Genomic DNA, 22,222 nt, shown 5'->3' on the forward strand with positions numbered 1-22,222 from the left:
TCTAACTAGCCCGAGAAGAGCCATTCTAAGGCTGAGAGGTCTGGATATACTACTACTGCTACTACTACTACTACTACTACTACTACTAATATTTCATACCTATACTGTAGAGAATGACATACAGTAATTTGCATTTACATTTGATCCTCAGTTTTGGTTAAGAAAAGTCTCTTTTGATTGAGGCTTACTATACAGTTTAACATTGATTTAGTGTAACTGGGACTTGTAGATTCATTTAGTAGTTCAGCTCAGTGGCATGCCAGGAATGGGTTTTGTAGTAAATATTTGTTTCATTTCAACCCCAACAATCCTATAATGCCCACAGTTGGAGTCTTGAATAGACTCATTCTTTTACAAGACATGCAATACTTGAATCCGCCTTGTTTACTGTACTTTGAGTCTGTAGCACTGTTATCAGCTCTTATCAGAATGTCCCTCAGCTTTGCTCATCACCATCAGCTGCTCATCTGTCATTAAAGTTCATTTTAACTTTGTTACTCCCAGATATGGTTGGCACAGGTTGTACTTGGAGTGAATTTTTCTCATGGCATCTCTCATACTATTTCAATGTTTTTGCGTTTTGTGTGTCGGTTCATTGTGTGGTTGCATGCTATTGACAAGTTGTTACCTAGCTATGGGAGAGAGGTGGGCTTTGTTTCTCTACTCACCTGTGTGTTTTGTGTGCAGAGCATGAGTTTCAAGTTTTAACATTTTAAATCCATCACATACATAATTCTAAGTAAGATATTCTGTATTTATGTATGTAACTTAACAAGTAAATACATAGCCATAGTTTCACTATTTGTCTTCTGCTAGAATTTTGGAAATTCGTGGTAGCACCATTTGTTTATATGTGTAATAAACCTATGGTCTTAACAATAGGATAAATCTTATATCGCCAGCTGGAAACCAGTTAACAAGGAATTTGTGGCATCTTGCAACTCAGGTGTAAACAAGGTGGAGAGCAATCACTGATCACGTATGAACCCTGTAATGCATTTAGTCTTTCTTAACCGCCTTGGAGAATGGGTGTTGGCTTTTGCTCTCCTTCCCAGGCTGGTTTTTTAACTTAGCCTATGATTCCTTCCTTTTTGGGTTTTTTTTTTGGGTGCTTGTGGAGCCTATGACTCCTTTCTTGGTTTTTGAGGTTTTTGGGTGTTTGTGGGTACTTGAGTGTTACCATGGATCCCTCTAAGAAGTTGTTGCCCCATCATCGAATGTGCCAGGCCTTCCAGGATTCCTATGGAAACGGTTTTTAGCTTCTTCCTTCGCTGACCCTGTACCACTTGTAGTAGGTGTTGTGCCAATTTCTGTAATATTACTAACCTATGCCCAGAATGTTATTCCTGGTCTGTTACGGAGTGGAAGAATTTCTACAAGAAGAGGGAGCATCGTTTGATATCTACTCAACCTTCTTGGGAAGGATTCATGCCTCCTCGAGTAGATGATTCTGCTTCCCCTTCCTCCATATATTTTCCCCTCTGCTTTGTCTGGTGTTGACACCCTTTTCCTCCATTGATTCGACTTTGGAAGTAATGCACTGCCCCCTCTCATTTGGGAGACCTCCCTCCTGGGAGAGAGCAGGCAGCACTCTTGTTCCTTTATTTCAGAGACAGAGTCGTACAAAATGGCGGCTGTGTGGGATTCCCTAGGCCTGGGGCCACTCCCCTCCTTGTAGGGCTTGTCCCATTTCATGTCTGCTCTCTTGCCTTCCATATTTGTCTCCCCTAGCAGTCCCCCTCCTCCTTGCCTCCATTACTTTGGGTCTCATGTCCTGCTGCCTAGCGGGATGCCATCAGTAACTGTACCTCGTTCTAGGTAGCCCTTTATCTCGCCATCAGTGAGGCCATTGACTAGGGCTGCCAGTCCACATGCTGTGATGTCACTCTCAGCAGCCTCTGTGTTTGTGACATCAGCCGAATGACGTCGGCTTTGGCCACGTCACAGGTTCTGAAGGAGGACTGCCAACACTATGAGGTAACAAGTTTATACTTAAACCTACATTAATATTTTGATGTTTTTCCCTTATGTCTTTTACATACAGCAGCATTGAGAGTTTTTCTGTCAGGCCAAAGGTTAGAGAAGTTGCGGTTAGTGGCATGCAAGTTCCTATCACAACCAGAACAGCCAGCTCACCAGTGGCAGGCCCTTCTGGGGATTTTGTCTTCTCTGAAGAAGCTGGTCCCTCATGGTTATCTTCATCTTCAGTCTCTGCAATGGAGACTGAAAGACTTCTGGTCCCCGGCGGGAGATTCCCATCTACAGAGAGTCCCTCTGTCTGAAGCGGCGACGCAAGACTCGCTGGTGGTTGGATGACCAGACTCTCTCGGTGGGAATCCTTCTGTGTTCTCCCCCTCCAGACTACTTCTGTTTTGAGATGCCTCCATCTCGGGTTGGGGTGCTCATCTGGGAGACCTCATTGTGTCAGGCATTTTGAGTGCAGAAGACAATCTGCTACACATCATCGTTTTGAGCTGAAAGCAGCTTTTCTGGGTCTGAGAGAGTTTCGGGTGGTTCTGATGTCCAACAACACCACGGTAGCTGTCTATGAACAAGCAGGGGGTTCTGGTGTCTTGTCACATACATTCATTGACAGTTGAGTCACACCAGTGGGCGATTCACACCAGTGGGCGATCGACAACTCAGTGGAGCTCTCTGCCAGAAATATCCCAAGCAATAGGAATGTGGTCACCGACAGGCTGAGTTGTTAGAACCAAATCCTAGGCACAGAGTGGTCTTTGCATCAGGTTGTGACAGACAGGCTTTTTCAGGTTTGGGGGAGGCTTATGCTAGACCTCTTCTCACCTGTCTTCAACAGGAAACTGGAAGTTTACTGTTTAGTGGTCCCGGATCCTCTTGCTCTGGCAGAGGACGCCTTCCAACACCCTTGGGACAACCTTGAGGTGTACGCTTTCCCTCCGTTTTGCCTGGTCCATCATGTTCTGAATGACTTTGGTTGTTTCTCTGTGGCCTCAAGCAGAGTGGTTTCCAGACCCTCTGTCTCTTTTGTCAGAGGTTCCAAGAGAAATTACCCCGTGGCGGCAACTTTGTCAGCCTCGTGTTGAAAGGTTTCACCAGTCGGTAGAATCCCTGTCTCTTCACTGATGGAGGCTACTGATGGAGGCTATCAAGTATCTCCTCCGAGCAAGAGGTTTTTCTTATGGGGCAACGGGACGTATGTCTTGTTACCTCAGGAAGTCCTCTTCAGCAGTCTGTGATTGGTGACGTCAATGGGGCTTCTCTCCACTCAAAACCTCTGTTCAGCATATAGCAGTTTTTTTTTTTCCTTAGGAATGAGAAAGGCCTTTCTATTTCTGCTATCGGTCTACAGAGCAGTGTTAGGTTTGGTGTTACATCTGAAAGACATGGATATCTCTTTATCCTGGTAGATCTCCTTTTTGTTCAGGGGGAACTCAAGCCTCCCGTATGGGATGTTTCGCTTGTCCTGAGAAGTCTCACTCAAGCCCCATTCGAACTCTTGTGTCAATCATCAGACAGAGATTTGACGCTGAAGACAGTTTTCCTGTTGTTCTTGGCTTCTTTGTAAAGACTTTGGGAGCTTCATGACCTGAGTTATGATGTGAAACATACCAGGGGTTGGGAGCGCCTCAGTTGAGTAGTTGATATGGTGTTTGCGTTCCACCTCGGTGGTCGCGGGTTCGATTCTCGGCCATTCCATTGAGGAGTGATAGATGTGTATTTCTCATGATAGAAGTTCACTCTCGACGTGGTTCGGAAGTCACATAAAGCCACTGGTCCCGTTGCTGAATAACTACTGGTTCCATGCAACGTAAAAGCACCATACAAACAAACGAACGAAAAACCAGGGGTTGGCGGTCTGTGACCATTGAGTTTGTCCCGGAATTCATTGCCAAGACCAAAATCCCTCGGTGCATGATGACAGATTTGCCTTTTTTTTTTTCTCTCTCTCTCTTATTGAATGACAAGAGCTCTTGGTATGTCATGTCAGAGCCCTACAATGCTATCTTGTAAGGACTTGCCATCTAGACCTAGGTGTCGTAAACTTTTTGTTAGCATTGGTCGGTCCAGAGAAGCAGTTTTCAAGAACACTATTTCATTCTGGATAAGTGAGGCAATCAAACAGGCTTGCTCATCTCTTGATGGTTCTGTTACCGAGTCTCTGCAGGCTAGAACACAAGACATCAGAGGTGTAAGTTCCTCTCTTGCATTTAAGAAAAACTTTGCTTTTCATAGAATTTTGAATGCTGATACCTGGTTGCATCAATCCACGTTCACTACATTTTACCCGAGACGTTGCCCACAAGTCTTTTGAACAATTTTTCCTTGGGTCCTGCGGTGGCTGCCTAACAAGTTGTGTAATTTACCCAGTGCCCTTCATGGGGCACTTTGTATCTTACCTATGATGATTGTGGAAGAGAGAATGAGTTGGCCAGTCTCTTTCTTTCTCTTTGTTCCTTTCTTCTTCCTACGGCTGGTTGAGGAATAGACACGTCATATGCTGGACTGGTCTGATACAGGTGAGTAAGGCAGTCATACTGATATGTGACTAATATGGTTTGTTAAATGAACAGTCAGAATTTCCTTTGGTTCCCTGGATGCAACAAAGCTGCTCATGTATCATTCATTTTATTTCAACCCAGACAGCCGAGTAGTTAGATATCAGTTTATCTATATTCTCGTTCTTCTAGAAAGGGTGGCCAGTTGGGTTAACTTCTAGCTGGTTTGATATACTTGTACCTCCCTCCAAGCATATTAATATACTTGTACCTCCCTTCAAGCATAAGTCTTTCTTATTGTTAAGATCGAAGGTTTATTCCGCATATGAACAAATGACAAATTTTCAATCAATTTGTAATTTTCATAGCTAACAAGCTAACAAACCTGAGGTCTTAATGTTTTACTGCCCACCTCTAGTCGCCCCTCTCTTAATGTTTTACTGCCCACCTCCAGCCGCCCCTCTCTTATTGTAACTCCTGGGCTGGGAAAAAGATTGAAGCATCACGATGTACAGTGCACGGTCTCTGACCAGCTATCACCTCGTACACGCAGGAGTTGCCAGATCTCACAGATTGCTTGCTTTACAACCTTTGTTTTAACCTGTTACATGCTGGCGCCTGGAAAGTTATCCTATTGTTAAGACCTCAGGTTTGTTAGCTAAGGAAAACACATTCATTAAAAATTGGCATTTTTTAATTGCAAACAAACACACACGGTTGGTGTGAACAGGCTTATGTTTGTTTGTTTGTTTGTAGGATGTTTTTACATTTCATGGAACCAGTGGTTATTCAGCAACAGGAACAACGGCTTTACGTGACTTCCAAACCACGTTGAGTGTACTTCTATCACCAGAAATACACATCTCTAACACCTCAATGGAATGCCGGAAAATCGAACTCGCTGCCACCAAAGTGGCAGGTCAAGACCGTACTGATCATGCCACTGAGGCGCTTAACAGGCTTATGTACTATAGTCCTTTCCAAAGTAGTTTACTTGTTTTGTGATAACTACCTCCAAAAGACTTGTAGTCCATGTTTACTTTCCTCCATATGCTGTTGAAAATTTTTTGTAAATATGAGCTCATTAATTTGGATAAATTTTTTACTGTAAAAAAAATTGTTTTGCAATAAGTCATTGATACCCGTTAAATTGTGCAGGTTTTTTTTATTGTACTGTGTATGTATGTTTTTGAAAGTTGATATCAATATCAAACATCAGTTTACCTTACTCGGAGAAATTCTTTCCATGAATGTATGAGGTAAAGATATGCAAGGTTTATATCACCAACACTAACACTTCATGAATATAACCCCATGGTTAAATGAAAATCCATGTGCTTAATCGTAGTTTTTCACATTTAGCCACTGTCAAATTTAGTTTCAATGTATGCTTTTCAAAATCTCGATGTGGCATATTATAACTTTGGGTAAGAAATTAATGCACGTATAAAACAAAATTGTGTGAAAGTGGTTAGGGTATTGTAGAGATTGGACAGCTGTGGTGTTCTTTAAAGTGGCTGTATTAAGACCGTAATCTGGACATTGCTAACTTATGTTGTTATTTTCTGTATATTTTTTGAACTTAGGAAACAAAAAAAATCAATGTAAATGCACATTTTATTATAACAATGATGATGTGTTGGTGCGCAGGGCGCAAGGAGTTGGGCTATGGGAAGCATTGACTAAAGGTGGGAGAAATGTGGGGAATACCGCCGGGTCCCATATAAGAAATAGGAATAACTACTGGAGATTAGTACCTGACAAACTTTATGTACTCATACTTGATATACATTGTATATTCATTGGTCTCTTAGTGTTGCTAGGGGTTAACTTTTAACTGAGGAAACTTACTTGTGTAGCAAATGATAAAGCATCTTGAATTACTCTTTCGAGAGGAATGTTAAGTTCTAGTATATGCAATACTATATATATCATGTTGCTCTACATATTGATAGTACAGTATAGGCTATTACAGCAAAATATGAAAGTCAGAATCAGGCTAGAATACTGTATTTACATAATACAATAGCTGCCCTGATGAATGCACTATGGGGTTTTTCATAAATACTTTATATATAATATATTTCTCATTTGTGCAACATTTGACATTACTGAAAGGTTTAAGAACATACTACATTAGGAATGTAGTGACTTTAATGGTTAATAATAGGACCATACCACTGACCAGATTGTCTTTCTTAAAATCAGACTGTTTAGGTCAATTGGTACTTCATAATCACTCACAAACTAACAAAAATATGTATATACATTCAGCTGTTGCTGGAATCAATGAAAAATTATTGTTAATGCTGAGGAAAAAAATAAGGTTTATCCTGGTAGAAGTTCAACTCTTGCAGTTTAAAATTAAGAGAGAGGTCAAGTCCCAATCCTCATGTTGCCCTTTATATCATTACTTTCATGTACAAGAATTGAAGAGGGGGAAAAAAGTTAATCATTTGCATAGGCACTTAATCAGGGAACAAAGCTGCTTTTGACTGATGTGAATTTTTAATTTATCAATTCAGTAGAAAATATTAAATGTTTGTGTTATGTACCATATTAAAAAGCACATAATAAATTATTCAAAAGTTGAAAAATAAGCGGATTTTTACAAATTTAAAAAAGTGAAGTCCCCTCTTAACTAATAGTTAAAACAACTACCAGGGTACATTGTTTATGAATAAATTGTCTATGACCAAAGGTATTACAAAAGTGAATATACAATTAAAAATCATACTGGCATTGTAATTTTATCTTAACATACAAAATTTGGCATTATAACCTCATGATGTTCACCTTCTGCACATTAAAACTAGAATACAATCTTTTTTCCAAGTTTGCTTTGATAGTTGATGCACACTACCTTTTGCAACTCCTTGCCATTTCTGTTTAGTAGACATTAAAATCATAAATCCAAATGACATCAAACTTTACATTGTTAAAACCTTTTGCCTTAATTTCCACTTACAACATTTAATGTGCAAGGAAAAATACATTGCTGAGACTTTTTTTTTTTCAGTTTGATGAACATAACCCGGCGGCAGAGAAAACAAAATAAGGATGGTGTCGAGGGAGTTTGGTGGGTTGAGCGCTCCATGCCAGAACTCTACTACACATTGTTCTCATCTCACCTTTACAGTCACGAAGCAACACCCACACTACACTGTCACCACAAAGCAATTCTGTACAGCAGCCTCTACATCTGTGCCCTGTAAAAATCTTTCCTTAATAATAACCTATACTCTTAAAGCCTTACAATCTTTGACCTAAGATGAGATAAGTGATATTAAGGGGGAATGACACTGATAAATAAAATTTTCAAACAATACCATTATAACATGGTATGAAGAATTATATTGTAATGTCTGGGAAGCTACTTAAAATCACTGCTGTGTACTAGAACCATAAAATAAAAATACATCAAAAAATGTATTTGCAATTTCATTACATAATGTTTGTACTTTGCAACACATGTAACTGGGAGCAAAATCCAGCAAGCAAAAATAACCTGTGTGAATCAAATTTGTACTCAAAAACTTGAGATTTCTGTAAAGTAAAAAATGTAAATCATACTGTCTTTCACTAAGATTCCATTTGACTGATGGGAAACCATGACTACTACATTCAGTAAATTTGAGTGGAATTTTACAAACCTGATTCAGTTGCTGTTAGACAAATAAAGTCAAGTTCCCTGGACTATGGCACTTTCACCAGCCTATGAAACAGTCCGTTAAAAAGAACAAGATTGTACAAAAGCTACTGTGGTAAGTACCATAGTACCACAAAACTAAACCATTTCCTTATCACAACAAATGAATCAGACCAACAAAAAAGTGCCTGCACTCAATTGAAATTTACAACATATCAAATGCATGAAAGCACCAAGAGTTTGTGCCCATTTTGTGCCTATTTCACATACTGTTAGAGGTAAAAACAATACTGCTCTAACTGGACAAAATAAAATATAAGAACGAGACAAACTAGATGGGAAATTTCATGAAAATTCCATGTACACGGAATTATACACACCGGTAGATTATCTCCATAACGTTTACAGCCTAAACATATATGCTGTAATGTAATTACAATATTTTTAACATATTTACCTTACAAGAAGTGTAAATATTTGTTATGGAGGAAAATCAGACCAACTTATGCTTACCAACTCCATCTCTCCTCTTCAGTACATACAAGCAGAAATAAATTCCTATCCCCTTCGTAAAATGGTATTTTCCCCCTAATCACCATGTGAAATGGTCAATATTTACAGACCTTAAAATAGCTATATCATCCTTTTCTTTTTATGGCAAGAAGGAGCAACAGCCTCTCATTCTGTATCAAAGGCCGAAAAAATCATTAATCATGCCATTTGTTTAAAATACAGTACTTCTACAATGGACAAGAATACACTATATACAAGATCATTCATAACCTCAATAATAAAAATTATCAGTTAATTCTGAAACTGGGAATTCCAAGGGAAAATTATTCATGAGTATAGCAATAGGATTGGGTGATATATTACATATGGTGAAGCATGTACAGTATTTCTGGTCAGTGTTACAATTTATTCTCATGCCTGTTTTTTGTGTCTACTGTCTGGAAGTGTCTGTACATGTATACGAGGCAACATATACCCTCTGAACTTGTGGATTTTTAGACTTACACCCTTCCCCTAAATGTGATCAACATTTTAGTCTGCAGAGCTTGGAGCTGTTCAAGCTTGAGACTAATTGGTCAGATCCAACATTATTTGAGATCTACGCCCTTAAAATTAGCGTGGACTTCTGAGGTATGCTGTACCTGCACAGCATATTTATGCAATGTGCATGTGTACATGTATATACATACTTACTACATGCACATACAGTATAACTCATACATTCACATGGTAAGAGCACTACACTTCTGACAGGTTTATAAATTTGACAGGAGTGTCCAAGAAAACTTCACTTATCACAGGCTCTATACAGGAGTTATAACAGATGAAATGCACAATACAGGCAATGTCAGATTATACAACACCAAACTAGGGAGCAATATAATCCAGCATAGAACTCCATTCTGTAAAATGGCTGAGTGCACCAGTATGCATCTGTTCACATACAACCGTACGCGCAACTGTATATACAGTATCTTGGTTAATTGACATCATCAGACTGGTATACTAGGTTATTAACCTAATAAGTTGTATGGCTAACACCATAAACTAATCTATGTAATGCTTATATGTTATACAGTTTTCTCAATCACTTTTTATATAAAGTCTTGGAATTACCTGCACTGGACAATTATTTCAATCCATATCATTGCAGAAAAGGAGAATTCTTGGAATATTGACATGTCTTGAAAATAGGCAACCTACTGCACTCTACTCATTTTTTTTTATTTTATTTGTAACATACTCCTATCATGATCCTGTAATACTATGAAAATTACAATACAATTCATTGCAAAATGATCTGCTGTCAAAAAGCAGCTCTGCCTTGAAAACTCACTACACTCTTACTTAAATTATCAACAGCCAATATACCCAATACAAATCATTCACTAGAACTCGTTTCACTCTGGCTTATCCTAGACTGTTGTTTGCATTTCTGTTACTATGCAATTATAATTTTCAATTTCTTTAGCATTATTAATTATTACAAGTCAATATTATACATAATTGTCTCTACATCAGTTTAATCTAAGTCACTTCTTACACCCTAGTTTTTCTCATGAATGCTAGTCACATGAATGTGTCTCTTGACTCCAGGATTTGATTTACATGACACTAGCTACAGAGTACTTTGATTACAGGAGAGATATACCAAAGGAATAGAACCGTCCTGATATACCTAAGGAGCAGAAGTGTCTCTTGGCACTAGGGTGTTATGTACATAATACTGGCGGTGAGTCGGGGACTAGAACAGGATTCCTACGTATGACAATTCTGTTGAATCCATTTCTTTCATTATCCGTCTATCCCACGTGCCCACACTTTAAACCAGCCCATCCATGCACTGCGGCAAACACAAGCTTAAGGTTAGCCATGAATCGAATCTGTACTATAAGATAATGAGTGCTACTGAATGAAGGGGGCTGGAACTGAGAATAAGGTAGGCACCTCACAGATACACTTTCTTGACAGAACGGGTAGTTGAATATCCATCGACAAGCCTATGATCATAATCCCGCTGCCGGTGGTCACGACCTCGAGTTCCATACTTCTCAGATGACCGTAGAGTTCCATGAGTGGAGTAAGATTCAGGGGTGTAATGTAAGGGAATGTCATGAGGTCCTGATGATACTCCAGTTGTAGGAAGCCCTAAAGATGGACCCATGGGAGCCCCTACAGTCCCCATGTTTCCTCCAGGAGTGTTTGACCCAGGAGTCTTCACAGTTGCCTTAGGTGACATATTAAGCACAAGGTTCACTGGCTTATTGAGTGGCTGTGGTACCAAGACTGGTTCTGCGTAAGTTACCTCTTCCTGTAGTTCGCCTGTTAGCCGACTGTGAGGGAAAAAAATATAATTACAGTATGCAACATTGTGATAATGTACTCAAAGTTTATCAGTAAATAAAAAGAACCAAATACTAATCTATGTGTTATCATAAATAAAGTAGGATTTTAAGTTATTTAATTCTTTATACATTTGGGGAGTAAGTTTTCTTAAAACAAAACTATTGAAAAATATTTTCGTGTGACATTATAAAAATTGGATCAGAATAGAACTCATGATCAAGATCTTGCTGAGCATTTCCAAATCAATAAGTATCTAGGTACAAAGGGGGAAGGAATATTTATTACAATAATAAGTATAAATATTCCTGTCATGCTGTGACAATGTATTATTCTGACAAAATGCATATTAGTACAGGCATAATTTTCTTTATAAGGAGCAGATCACAAAACATGGCACTAATGAACATGGCAAAATAAATTTGGTATGAAAGTAATGTCATATGAAATCCTAAGTTCAGGCAAATGAAAACAACTTGTAATGCAAGTCTACATTAACGGAATGAATATTTATGTAGTTTGGGTAGGATATAGTAAGAAATAATTATTGAACAAAAATTCCAACCAAGTAGTACATCTATAACTCATGTAATGTGTACACATTATTTTTAACACTCAGCAATTATGTTAGTAATGTTATGTAATTATTAGAAAGTTCCACAGGGAACTAAATTATTTGCAGAAAGCAAAGTTACTTATTAGCTCTAAGTGATTTCACTGCAACAGTCAGCACAAAGCAGCATATAAAGAATTAACTCTAAGAATTGTCCATGTGGAAATTATAGCTATTAGCATTTTCCATACCATTCATGTACAAATAATCTTATTACAAAATTCAATAACCATGTTAAACAACACTTGAACATCATATAATAATAAAACACAACATTATATCCTGCTTCCATAATTAATGTATTATCCATAATCTGATCAATCCTCTTAGTATCTACAACATTTCAAGTACCAAATATAAGCACCTTATAATAAAGTACAAGTAAAGTAGTGTATAAAAAAGAATTTATTTTTATGAGCTGAAAATCATGGCAATGACAGTTATCAGCACGGCAAACACTTCTTAAAACATATACTACTGTATATGTATCAATATTAATTTCTTTAAAAATAAATTACCTTTCAATTATGGACTATATATACAAGTCAAATATTCAAATGAGCAGCATCAATACAGCTATCTCAAAATATTGGTAGCATAGTTTGGAAAGTTTGCCACAAGTAGACTGAAATGCCTCTTCAGTAGCAAAACATGAAAACGTGTACACGAGTTTCTTACCCATTTTCATTTATTTTGTTCAGGCCAGATTGAGATTATTTGTCCTCCTTATATCTATTTTGGCATTACTCTATTATTATAATTTTAAAGTGATGTGCATCGACTAATTTATGAGGGAAATGAGAGCACCAAGAAAACTCAGAGGGATACACCTCAGAATATTCCTAGAAGATAATCTTAAGTATGGGGAATTAAATTTAAACACATTTTTATTTTGTGTGCCTGAATATTGGTGGAAAACTATCACCTAGTAACATTATAAGAAATGTGTATAGTCGACCCCTGCTATTTGCAGACTTGCAGATTTCTCTATAGACCTTACATACCCATTATTTGTGGGGAATTCATGTATTCATGGTATTTTTCTATGGGAAATATCCACAAATTACTGAATTTTCATATCGATGTCATGATTAAATGCCCTTTTTGTGATAAAACTATTAAAGAAACCAGGTATAAGCATTATTAGTGGTTTTTTCTTTCACGGATTCTAGCTGTTTGTCTGGTACGCATCCCCCGCAAATACAGGGGGCCCATCGTACATAAGAGAAAAAAAAAAATAAAAATCAAAGCTGTTTTACGTTCTGAAGCCCACATATATATATTTTTTCTCAAATAACCATGGGTTTCAACTTGATATTTCCAGACAAGATTGCTAAATCTATATATATATATATATATATATATATATATAGATAATATATATATATATATATATATATATATATAATAGCTGAATGTAACTTGAAAATATAATTAAAACTTTCATAACCAAAGCAATATTTTGAAAATTTTTAAATGTTCAAGTCAACTTGGTTTTCCAGTTAACTACATATAAATGCTGTCCATTCTTTCAATGGTTTACACAGCATTAGATACTTTCATAATGCACACAACCCAACTTGCTCTATTACTATACAGCATGTACAAAGAGAGCATCTTGTGGCAATGCAGTTCAGCAAGTTTAAAAACTTTATATAGCTACTGATATATCATATGACACAACTGCTTACATAGATGGTAACTGGAAGCAATAAAAAATGCATTCCAGGCACTTTAACAAAATGTTAAAGACTCAACGTGTTGATGTAGCAAGTACACAAATATTTAATTCATGATGTAATAAGCTAATTACAAATACTGAAAAATGTGCTACCCATTATATGTTACACCATTCTGTATGTAGTAACTAATCATACAATTATTGTGCAGTAGTAATTTATCTTGAAAACTGTATGGTGACATACAAACAAAAGTACTACAAGGACCCTTGAACAGCAACATATATTCTGAAAACCAACCTCAAGGAAATTTAAATATTGCACATGGTGTAGTATGATGAATTTCAGCTAATAGGCATGCAATGTGTAATACTGTAACAGTCAAGTTACAAAAGTAACTAAAGTCTAGAGGGAATGTTTTACATAAAATGCTTGAAGCTACTTTAGTCTATGTACTGTTATTATTATTCAGTAGTTTAACTAAACATTGTTTGTCTATGTAGTAGTATGCTTTAAATCAGTCAACAAAATTAAAAGAATATGGGTACAGCTCCTAGTGAGAATGTGATGAATAACTACTTTGGATTGTTAAAATACAGCATATTTAAAACTAATAAGTTTAACTATCAACTTCCCCACTTGAAATAAAAAAAAAAATTATATATATACAGGCAGTCCCCAGTTTACGACGGGTTTGGCTTATGACATTCCGAGGTTATGGAACTTTTCAATTATATTCATCAGAAATTATTTCCAGTCACATGTTCCAGGGTTACGGCACTTGCGACACCAATTTGACCTAATAAATATGACTCCAAAAATGCAAAATAATCAATATTTGAAGGTTTTTAAAATACACCCAAAGCATTAAAACTAAGGTTTTCTTAGGATTTTTTATGATTTTCCAGCTTACAATGATTTTCGGCTTACGACGCGTCTCAAGAACGGAACCCCCGTTGTAAGCCGGGGACTGTCTGTATATAAAAATGAATCTCCACGAAAAGAAGAAGAAGAAGAAGAAGAAGAAGAAGAAGAAGAAGAAGAAGAAGAAGAAGAAGAAGAAGAAGAAGAAGAAGAAGAAAAAAAAAAAAAAAAAAAAAAAAGACCTGGGGCATCAAATACATTTTGATATGCAAATAAATTTTTCAAAAACTTTGTGAAAAACCTGAGAGCCTTTTTAATGTTCAATTCAATATGAGTGAATATAGAAGTGTATTTGAATCTACAATGCATAAAAGACAAACCTCCACATTCAATAACAGCTTACGTTTCTGTAGATGTGGGCTTTAATCTGCAAAGACCTAGGAATTTTGGATACTTTTTGCAGATCTGATCTCCATATCAGTCTGAGATTATACTAACATAACAATAGGAGCCTCTATGTTAAGAATACACTGCCAAAGTGTTTCTCCTAGTAAAAAAATATTTTTGGTACACAATGTATTCTTGAAAACTTCCTCTCATTTCACAAATTAGCAAATAATTCATAAATTCCTTTTAATACACTCATTTTGCCTGTATGTAACAATTTTTGAAATGCATATGACAGAATGATGTAAATCAGTCAAGAAAAATGTATACGTACTGTATATTTCTACGTAAAAGATGACCTTTAAATCCTAAAATTCACCCCCAAAAATTGGGGCTTGTCTTATAATACCATTCTAAAAATCAAACCTTGAATTCTAAGCGATGTTTGTAGGCTAGCCTGGGCCTCTGTGCAATAACCACTGACATACATACGTGAAAATATGCACATGATATGCACTGATAAAACCATTTTTACCTTATACATATATTATTGGCATACTTGACAAATAATTCCATATCAATGAAATAAAGTTTTACCTATGCAAGCCCCGCTGAGAATGGTTGCTCTCACAGAAACACTTATCTTTCAGTAACCTTTCAGAAATTTTAATGGTAGTGTAATTACAGTAGTACTAATAACATTTAGGATAGTATAATATTAATTTTTCATAATCATTATTTTAGTGAAATTGCAAAATTTTGGGTTACATACAACTGTTTAGAATAATTCAGTCATACAAATTAATTATGTATGATAATTATTGTACATCAGACTAACCTCTTTTCCTCCTTCTCTTTATCTCATCTTCTAGTTTAAAAAAGTAAAAGTAAAAGTAACGATGCTTTTATCATTATAAAAGCATCGTTAATAATGCTATACTTGTTGCGTAAACAAGTACAGCCATAAACAACCGAATGAGAAACAGCTGTTTTGCAATGAACTGAATCTGAAAACAACTGTTTTGCCTTGAATTTCAACCACTGTACAAAAGTACATAATTACTGTACTCATGTTACAAATGATGTTATGTAGAATAGAACGGATATATTTTTTACATTACAGTAGTACCCTTATTTGCTATGGGGAAAAGATCTGCAAGGAAATATACTGCTAAATTTAAGCTGCAAGTTATAGCTGAAGCTGGGAAAACAATTTTCATGCAGCTAATGACTATTCAATGGACCCCCTGTATTCACGTTCTCCGGATTCGTGGAATCACACATTTGCTGATTTCTCTCGGGAACATTTCCCCCCATTACTCACGAAAAATTTGCCTATTCGCAGTATTTTAATATGAGAAATATCCAGAAATTCCTGGTTTTTATTTTATCAATTTAATCATAAAATGCACTTTTTGTGATAAAACTATTAAAAAAACCAAGTATAAAACATTTTAGTGGGTTTTTCTAGAGATTCAATTAACAAAATAGGCTGTTTTCAGCATTTTTATAGAGGTTCCAACTATTTGCGGGGGGGGGTCTGGTACACATTCCTTGCAAATACGGGGGACCACTGTAAATTTCTGTCAACTGTAAATATAATTGAAGAGAAAAATATTTTAATGAAAACTACTGGACATGAAAGAGCACATTTTACTGCTGTTTTAACATGTATGGCAGGAGAGACAAAATTTTCCCTATGGTTATATTTACACGGAAATTGATGCCTAAACAAAAATTCTTGAGGGGTATTATTGCCCACGTTCATAAAAACCTAATCAATGCAAATGAAATATGATCGCTATGTTTGTATTTTATAATGCAATCGTAGAATAAGAATACGTATTGTACATAAAATATTATTGGATAGTGGAGTAAAACAACTTTTTTAAAGACCCATGGAAAAGATGCATATTTGATATGTTTGTATTTTTATATTGTGATGTACTAATTTTATATCTTGTGTATGATAATTCTATATCTTGAGTATGATGCAACCCCTTAAAATTAGTTAAAAATTAGGTCTTCAAAAGTCTCATGATATACAGGTATGCAATGAGATAACCAAAAGCTAGCCTATAGTACACAGGTAGTATTATAATTTAGCAAATGTCTTAAACTACAGATATAAGATAAATTCATGAAAATTTGCCTTAAATTTTTACCTCCTCTTATCTAAAAGTCATCTTATACACAGAAATATACGGTAGTACTTAAAACCTTGTGGATACATATCCCACCATTGTATGTTGACATTTTCTCATTATGGAGATGTTGTTTAATTACAGTACAGTGCTGTTAACTCCACAGAGAAAAAAAGGCAAATTGAAAGCTGCTTGCTTTCATTGGCTGTGTTTTGTTTTGGATTAATAAGAGTATACCTGTACTTTGCTTATAAATATACTGTTTTGGAACATTCGGCATCAAGTCTCTCATTAGTATAGAAAGCAAATGTTATTTATCAATCTTATGACAACACACTATCACAGTATCTACTGTATTTTAAACCATTTAAGAACAATGCAGTTGCTATTCCTAATGGAAAGAATGAAGTGTTAAAAAAATGGACATTTTGCAGAATGACAAACTCATTAGATTTTAAATAATGTTTTTCAGCATAAAAAGTTTTGTTTAGCAAAAAAAAGAAAAAAAAAATAGAGCAACCAACAATAATGCTATAAGAAAGAGGCTCTGTTATGAACTAATTTAACATTAAATTTTGAAAATATCTAAAATAAAGAGTAACAGTACTGAGAGAGAGAGAGAGAGAGAGAGAGAGAGAGAGAGAGAGGAGAGAGAGAGAGAGAGAGGAGAGAGAGAGGAGACGAGAGAGAGGAGAGAGAGAGGATCTGAGAGAGAGAGAGAGAGAGAAGAGAGCGAGAGAGATGAGAGAGAGAGAGAGGGAGGAGAGAGAGAGAGAGGAGAGAGAGGAGAGACGAGAGAGAGAGAGAGAGAGAGAGAGAGAGAGAGAGAGAGAGAGATTTATAACTAAAACTAAAATAAATTTTCATTTTGTTATTCTTGTTTCCTTATAACATCTGACTGAACACTGGTATTAAGCTGTTTACTGCAGTACAGTATGTAAACAGTCACATATACAAATTGTTCTGAGAAAATTTTAGTGACTGCTGTCTATTGCAAAAACGACTTGTACTACATTGTTGCCTATTTTGCAGATATTTATTCACTAGCATTGTAATTTTGAAACCCTCTTCAGCACAGACACATCCACTTCTCACAAATTCCTTTCAACTTTATGTTCAACTTTCTTTATACTAACATAATCGAATAAACTTTTTCCAAGCCATTATTATCTTTTTCCAAAGTATGACTGATTTTCTTTGAAAAACATTATCTCCACAAAGCCCATTTGCAAACACCTTTCACTGGTCTCCATTCTCTTTTACTCCAGAAACTTCACATCTGCACATAATGCCATCTTCTTTATCTCCTACCTTTTTCACTTATACCACCTGGCATAACCAGGGAAGGGGATATTACTATTATTACATTATTACATAATCAACCATCAAGTTGCATTTCTGATAGGGCTGATTGAAGAACCTATTGTTAATGAGAGGAAATGGATGTAAAGTAAAAAGTAGAAAACAGTGAAGCTGGTGACAAAAACGTTGTTGTGAAAAGCCCATACCAGTCTCCAGTGGATCAAATAAGGTACACCACTGATAGAAGAACCCTAAAATAAATGCTGAATCTTTTGTCTGCCACCTCAGAACTAATTGGTTGATTGTGAATGCTGAAGTGTTTCAAAGCTAGATAATGCCTTTAGGTGAGAACATCTTTCTTACTGTTTTTATTATTCATGTTATTAGAAGAGAAAAATTACACAGTATATGTACTGTATTTAGGCAGAAATATATTCACACACAAGAATGTATACATATGTCACTTGGACTCAAATGTATTCACACACAAACACATCCAGATGCGCAAGTCATACTCATGCTTTGATTGAACGGTTTTATGTCAAAATCTAACACACTTAACAATTAATCAAATGTAGTGATAGCCATCACTGAACAGCTTTTTTGAAGTTTACTGTACTAAATGTGAATGTGCACATGAAAGGGTTACATGTATTTGGTATTCACTGCAAGACCTAAGCAAATCCTTAAATCTCAGATAAAAGGCAGCCTATATCACAACTATCACATAAACAGTGTTAGAAAAGGTTATTCCTGCAGCTCTAGAACAGTTCTCTTATCAAAATACACATTTTAAAACAAATGTGCTGACACTACGAAAACATTTTCCTTCTTTTCAATATGCCCATTTTAAAAAAAACCAACAGACTTTGATGTAAAGAGTACAGCAATTTTTGTATGATATACATAATCAACACAATTCTAGACCTAGATGGTATGAAAAACAATTGGCATAAAAACAAAAACACCAAGGTCCAAATAATATGTGTACATACAAAATAAAACATTTTTAATGCTGTTTAAATTAAACCACCTGTTAACACTTTATATCCTAAATGTGTAATAAAACAGCAGCTAATTTGTTACTGGTATCCTAAAATGATGCAATTATAAGCAATATAACTAACATGAACAGTGGCTCAAGCAAAAAAAAAAAAAAAAAAAAAAAAAAAAAAAAAAAAAAAAAAAGTTAAAAGGCACTACATATCAAAATGGTTTTCAGCTTCCAATCTCGACATTACAGTGCTAATCAGCAAATAAATAATTATGGTATACATGATCCAGCAGCATGCACATTATACACTTTAGGTTAAGGAAATTCCATTTATGCTTGACATTTCATGATTTAACTCATCGTGGAATACTTTAGTATTGTTAGCCTACAGCTACTATACATCAAACTGACACCTAACAATGTACAAGACATGCAGGATTAATCATTCCTTCCTATGCCTGAAAAGGAAGTTAGTAGTTACTTCTCTGTCAATTGTATAGTCTCGTAATTATTCAACAAAAGCATGAAATACATGTACAGTATAGACTTAATATATAAGTTAGTACCAGTTTGTGAAAAAATTTATGTACTTCCATATTGTGTTCATTTTAATACAAAATAATAATGGCAATACTTCTATAAAAATAATATCAAATCAAAATTGTTTTTCAAAGAACTAAAGATATCCTTCAATAAATGAAGATGAAACACAGAGCACATGATTTCCACTTGTTAAGTGAACAGCAGTTTTCCATACATTTTGAAAAGATGGTGAAGACTAAAACATGAGTGAGTCCCACTGCATAGTAACCTGCTAATACCGATGTGTTTAACACAAATTACTGTACGTTACTGAAGAAATAGTGGAGGTGCAAAAGTATATGCACAGTGTTTTGCAAATCCCCATCTGCTGTTTTGGTTACTTATCTTGAGATCACATGACTGATGGGTTATTTAAGACATTACTTTTATTATCATTAGTATGTTGCCTCTACTATGAGGGTGCACATAGAACCTTGCTCATGCCAACGTGGCTCAGAAACAATTTCTGTTATGAAGATGTTAATTGCTATGAGCAAACAAGACGATAATTGATTGATGTTTCTAGCCTCGGTAGCAAAGTAAAAGCCTCTTTTATAGAGTTCTGAAGCAGTAGTACCTCTTTATATCTTGTAGGGAGGTGACTGGTAGTGAGGAGCCACTTCAGGACGAGAGGAAGCCGAGTACTGAGAGGAACAAGGGCCGCGAAGTGCCATAGCGCCAAACTCTGCTTGACCATGACCGCTTTCCGTTTACAACAGTGAAAGTGGAGTCAATGTATGTTACTGACAGAAAATCTATAAATGATTCTCATTTTGGTTGGTTGTTGAATGTGTGACATACAAAAACAGGAGGCAATAAAAACAAGTGGAAACCATAAGGGCTTGTGATATATGTAAGAGTTAACAGTGCTTATGTATGTCCGCTTTCTACAGCACTATTACTAACATCTTGCAGTTACTAATCTGTCTTACGGGATTATAAAATTACTGGGTTAGAAGTGTTTCACTTTGTAAAATAAAATGCCACTAAAATATTCTTGAAATTAAGTAGCTTTTAAAGTATGCATACAGAAACTAAACAAACCAAACTAAAGTGTATAAATCAAAATACATAAAAAATCCTAGGGACTTACAGGGTCTATATTAGTATGGGTTTACAGATAGAACAATAAATACCTCTTGAATATGAGTAAGAAAACATTTAAATATCATTAGTACTACAAGACATGACCAAAAGGAACCCTTATAGGATATGCAAAATTAACCAAGGATGGCATTTAGCAATACAATCTATCAAGGGCTGGAATACTACATCTGGTACTTTCACATATTTCACAATGCTATGATAATTAGGCATAAGTTTGGCTCAATACTTGACTTACTGAGGCTATTTTAAAATATACACAGTACTATCATAATAATAAAGATTATTGTGATCAGGCGGGACACTTACAGTAAACTGGTAAAAGGAGGTTTCAAGCTAGAATTCAATTATGGAACCATATATGAATAATTTTTTAATCAATTTGTATTTTTCATAGCTAACAAACCTGAGATCTTAACAACAGGATATTTCCAAGCACTATCTGGTAACCGGTTAAAAGCAATCAAAGATTGTAAACCAAGGAATCTGTGAGATCTGACAACTCCTGCGTGTACGAGGTGATAGCTGGTCAGAGACTGCTCACTGCCTCGTGACGTACTTAGTCTTTCCCCAACCCAGGAACTATAACAGAGAAAGGGGCAACTAGAGGTGGGCAGTAAACGTTAAGACCTCAGGTTTGTTACCTATGAAAAATATAACTTGATTGAAAAATCTGTCATTTGTTCATAAGCGGAACAAACCTTTGGTTTTAACAATAGGATAGACTCACACTTGGTGGGAGGTACAAATATCCTAAAGCGGCCGGGTGTTAAGCCACCTGACTACCCTTCTTAGAAGAAAACGTTCTGGAGAAGGTCGTCTCATGCCAGTGAGACGATAAACAGATATCTAACCACTCAGCCGTCTGGGTTGAAGCACAATGATATATGAGCATATTCATTGCAACCAGGGAACCAAAGAAAATTCCGACTGTTCAAGTAACAAACCATATACTCATGGGTTTGTTACCATTCCTCACTCCCCCTTGCTGTAGAGAGAGGAGTATTTTGCTACTGAATAGAGGGTTTGGTATTTCAATGAGCAACATCTTTCAGGTAAAAGGAAGCGAACATGGACTGGTGCAATCAGGAACAAGCACTCAAAATTCTATGAACAGCAAAAGTTTTCTTAAATGCCAGAGAACTTAAGTCCACGAGATACAGGTATTATACGAGTCCTTTTAAGGTAGCATCTTAGGGCTCTGACAGGACAAACTCAGAGTTCATGTGGGTCTTTGTCCATAAAGTCATTCAATGATGGAATGGAAAAAGAGGCAAATCTGTCGTCATGTACTTAAGGATTTTGGGTCTTGGCCACGAATTCCGGTACAAACTTGAAGGTCATTGACCCTCAACCCCTGGCATGTTTCACATAATAACTTAGGCCATGAAGCTCCCCCACACACTCTCTGAAGAAGCCAAGGCCAACAGGAAAACTGGCTTTAGTGTCAGATCTCTGTCAGATGAACGACACAAGGGCTCGAGTGAGGCTTCTCAGGACAAGTGAAATATCCCATGCAAGAGGCTTGAATTCCCTTGGAGAACAGGTTTGTTCAAAACCTCTGAACAAC

The 22,222-nt window shown here is 36.1% G+C and overlaps 2 protein-coding genes across 4 annotated transcripts in view; one reads left to right on the forward strand and one right to left on the reverse strand.

Annotated features, from left to right (window-relative positions):
• LOC135217783 (glucoside xylosyltransferase 2-like) overlaps window positions 1-7,635 on the forward strand; it is a 33,076-nt gene extending 25,441 nt beyond the window's left edge. Inside the window, exon 8 of one of the 2 annotated variants that reach the window (XM_064253811.1) lies at window positions 7,498-7,631. In XM_064253811.1, the coding sequence (XP_064109881.1) occupies window positions 7,498-7,536 (39 nt within the window). In that variant the 3' untranslated portion in view covers window positions 7,537-7,631. Of the gene's footprint in view, window positions 1-7,497 lie in introns of both variants that reach the window. The other variant, XM_064253810.1, reaches the window with a different exon arrangement.
• LOC135217782 (semaphorin-1A-like) overlaps window positions 6,082-22,222 on the reverse strand; it is a 49,849-nt gene continuing 33,708 nt past the window's right edge. The window contains exons 12-13 of one of the 2 annotated variants that reach the window (XM_064253809.1): window positions 20,126-20,250; window positions 10,837-10,973 (exon numbers count right to left, since the gene is read on the reverse strand). In XM_064253809.1, the coding sequence (XP_064109879.1) occupies window positions 20,130-20,250 (121 nt within the window). In that variant the 3' untranslated portion in view covers window positions 10,837-10,973; window positions 20,126-20,129. Of the gene's footprint in view, window positions 10,974-20,125; window positions 20,251-22,222 lie in introns of both variants that reach the window. The other variant, XM_064253808.1, reaches the window with a different exon arrangement.

Source organism: Macrobrachium nipponense, chromosome 7 (assembly GCF_015104395.2).
Source record: "Macrobrachium nipponense isolate FS-2020 chromosome 7, ASM1510439v2, whole genome shotgun sequence".
Lineage (NCBI taxonomy): Eukaryota > Metazoa > Arthropoda > Malacostraca > Decapoda > Palaemonidae > Macrobrachium > Macrobrachium nipponense.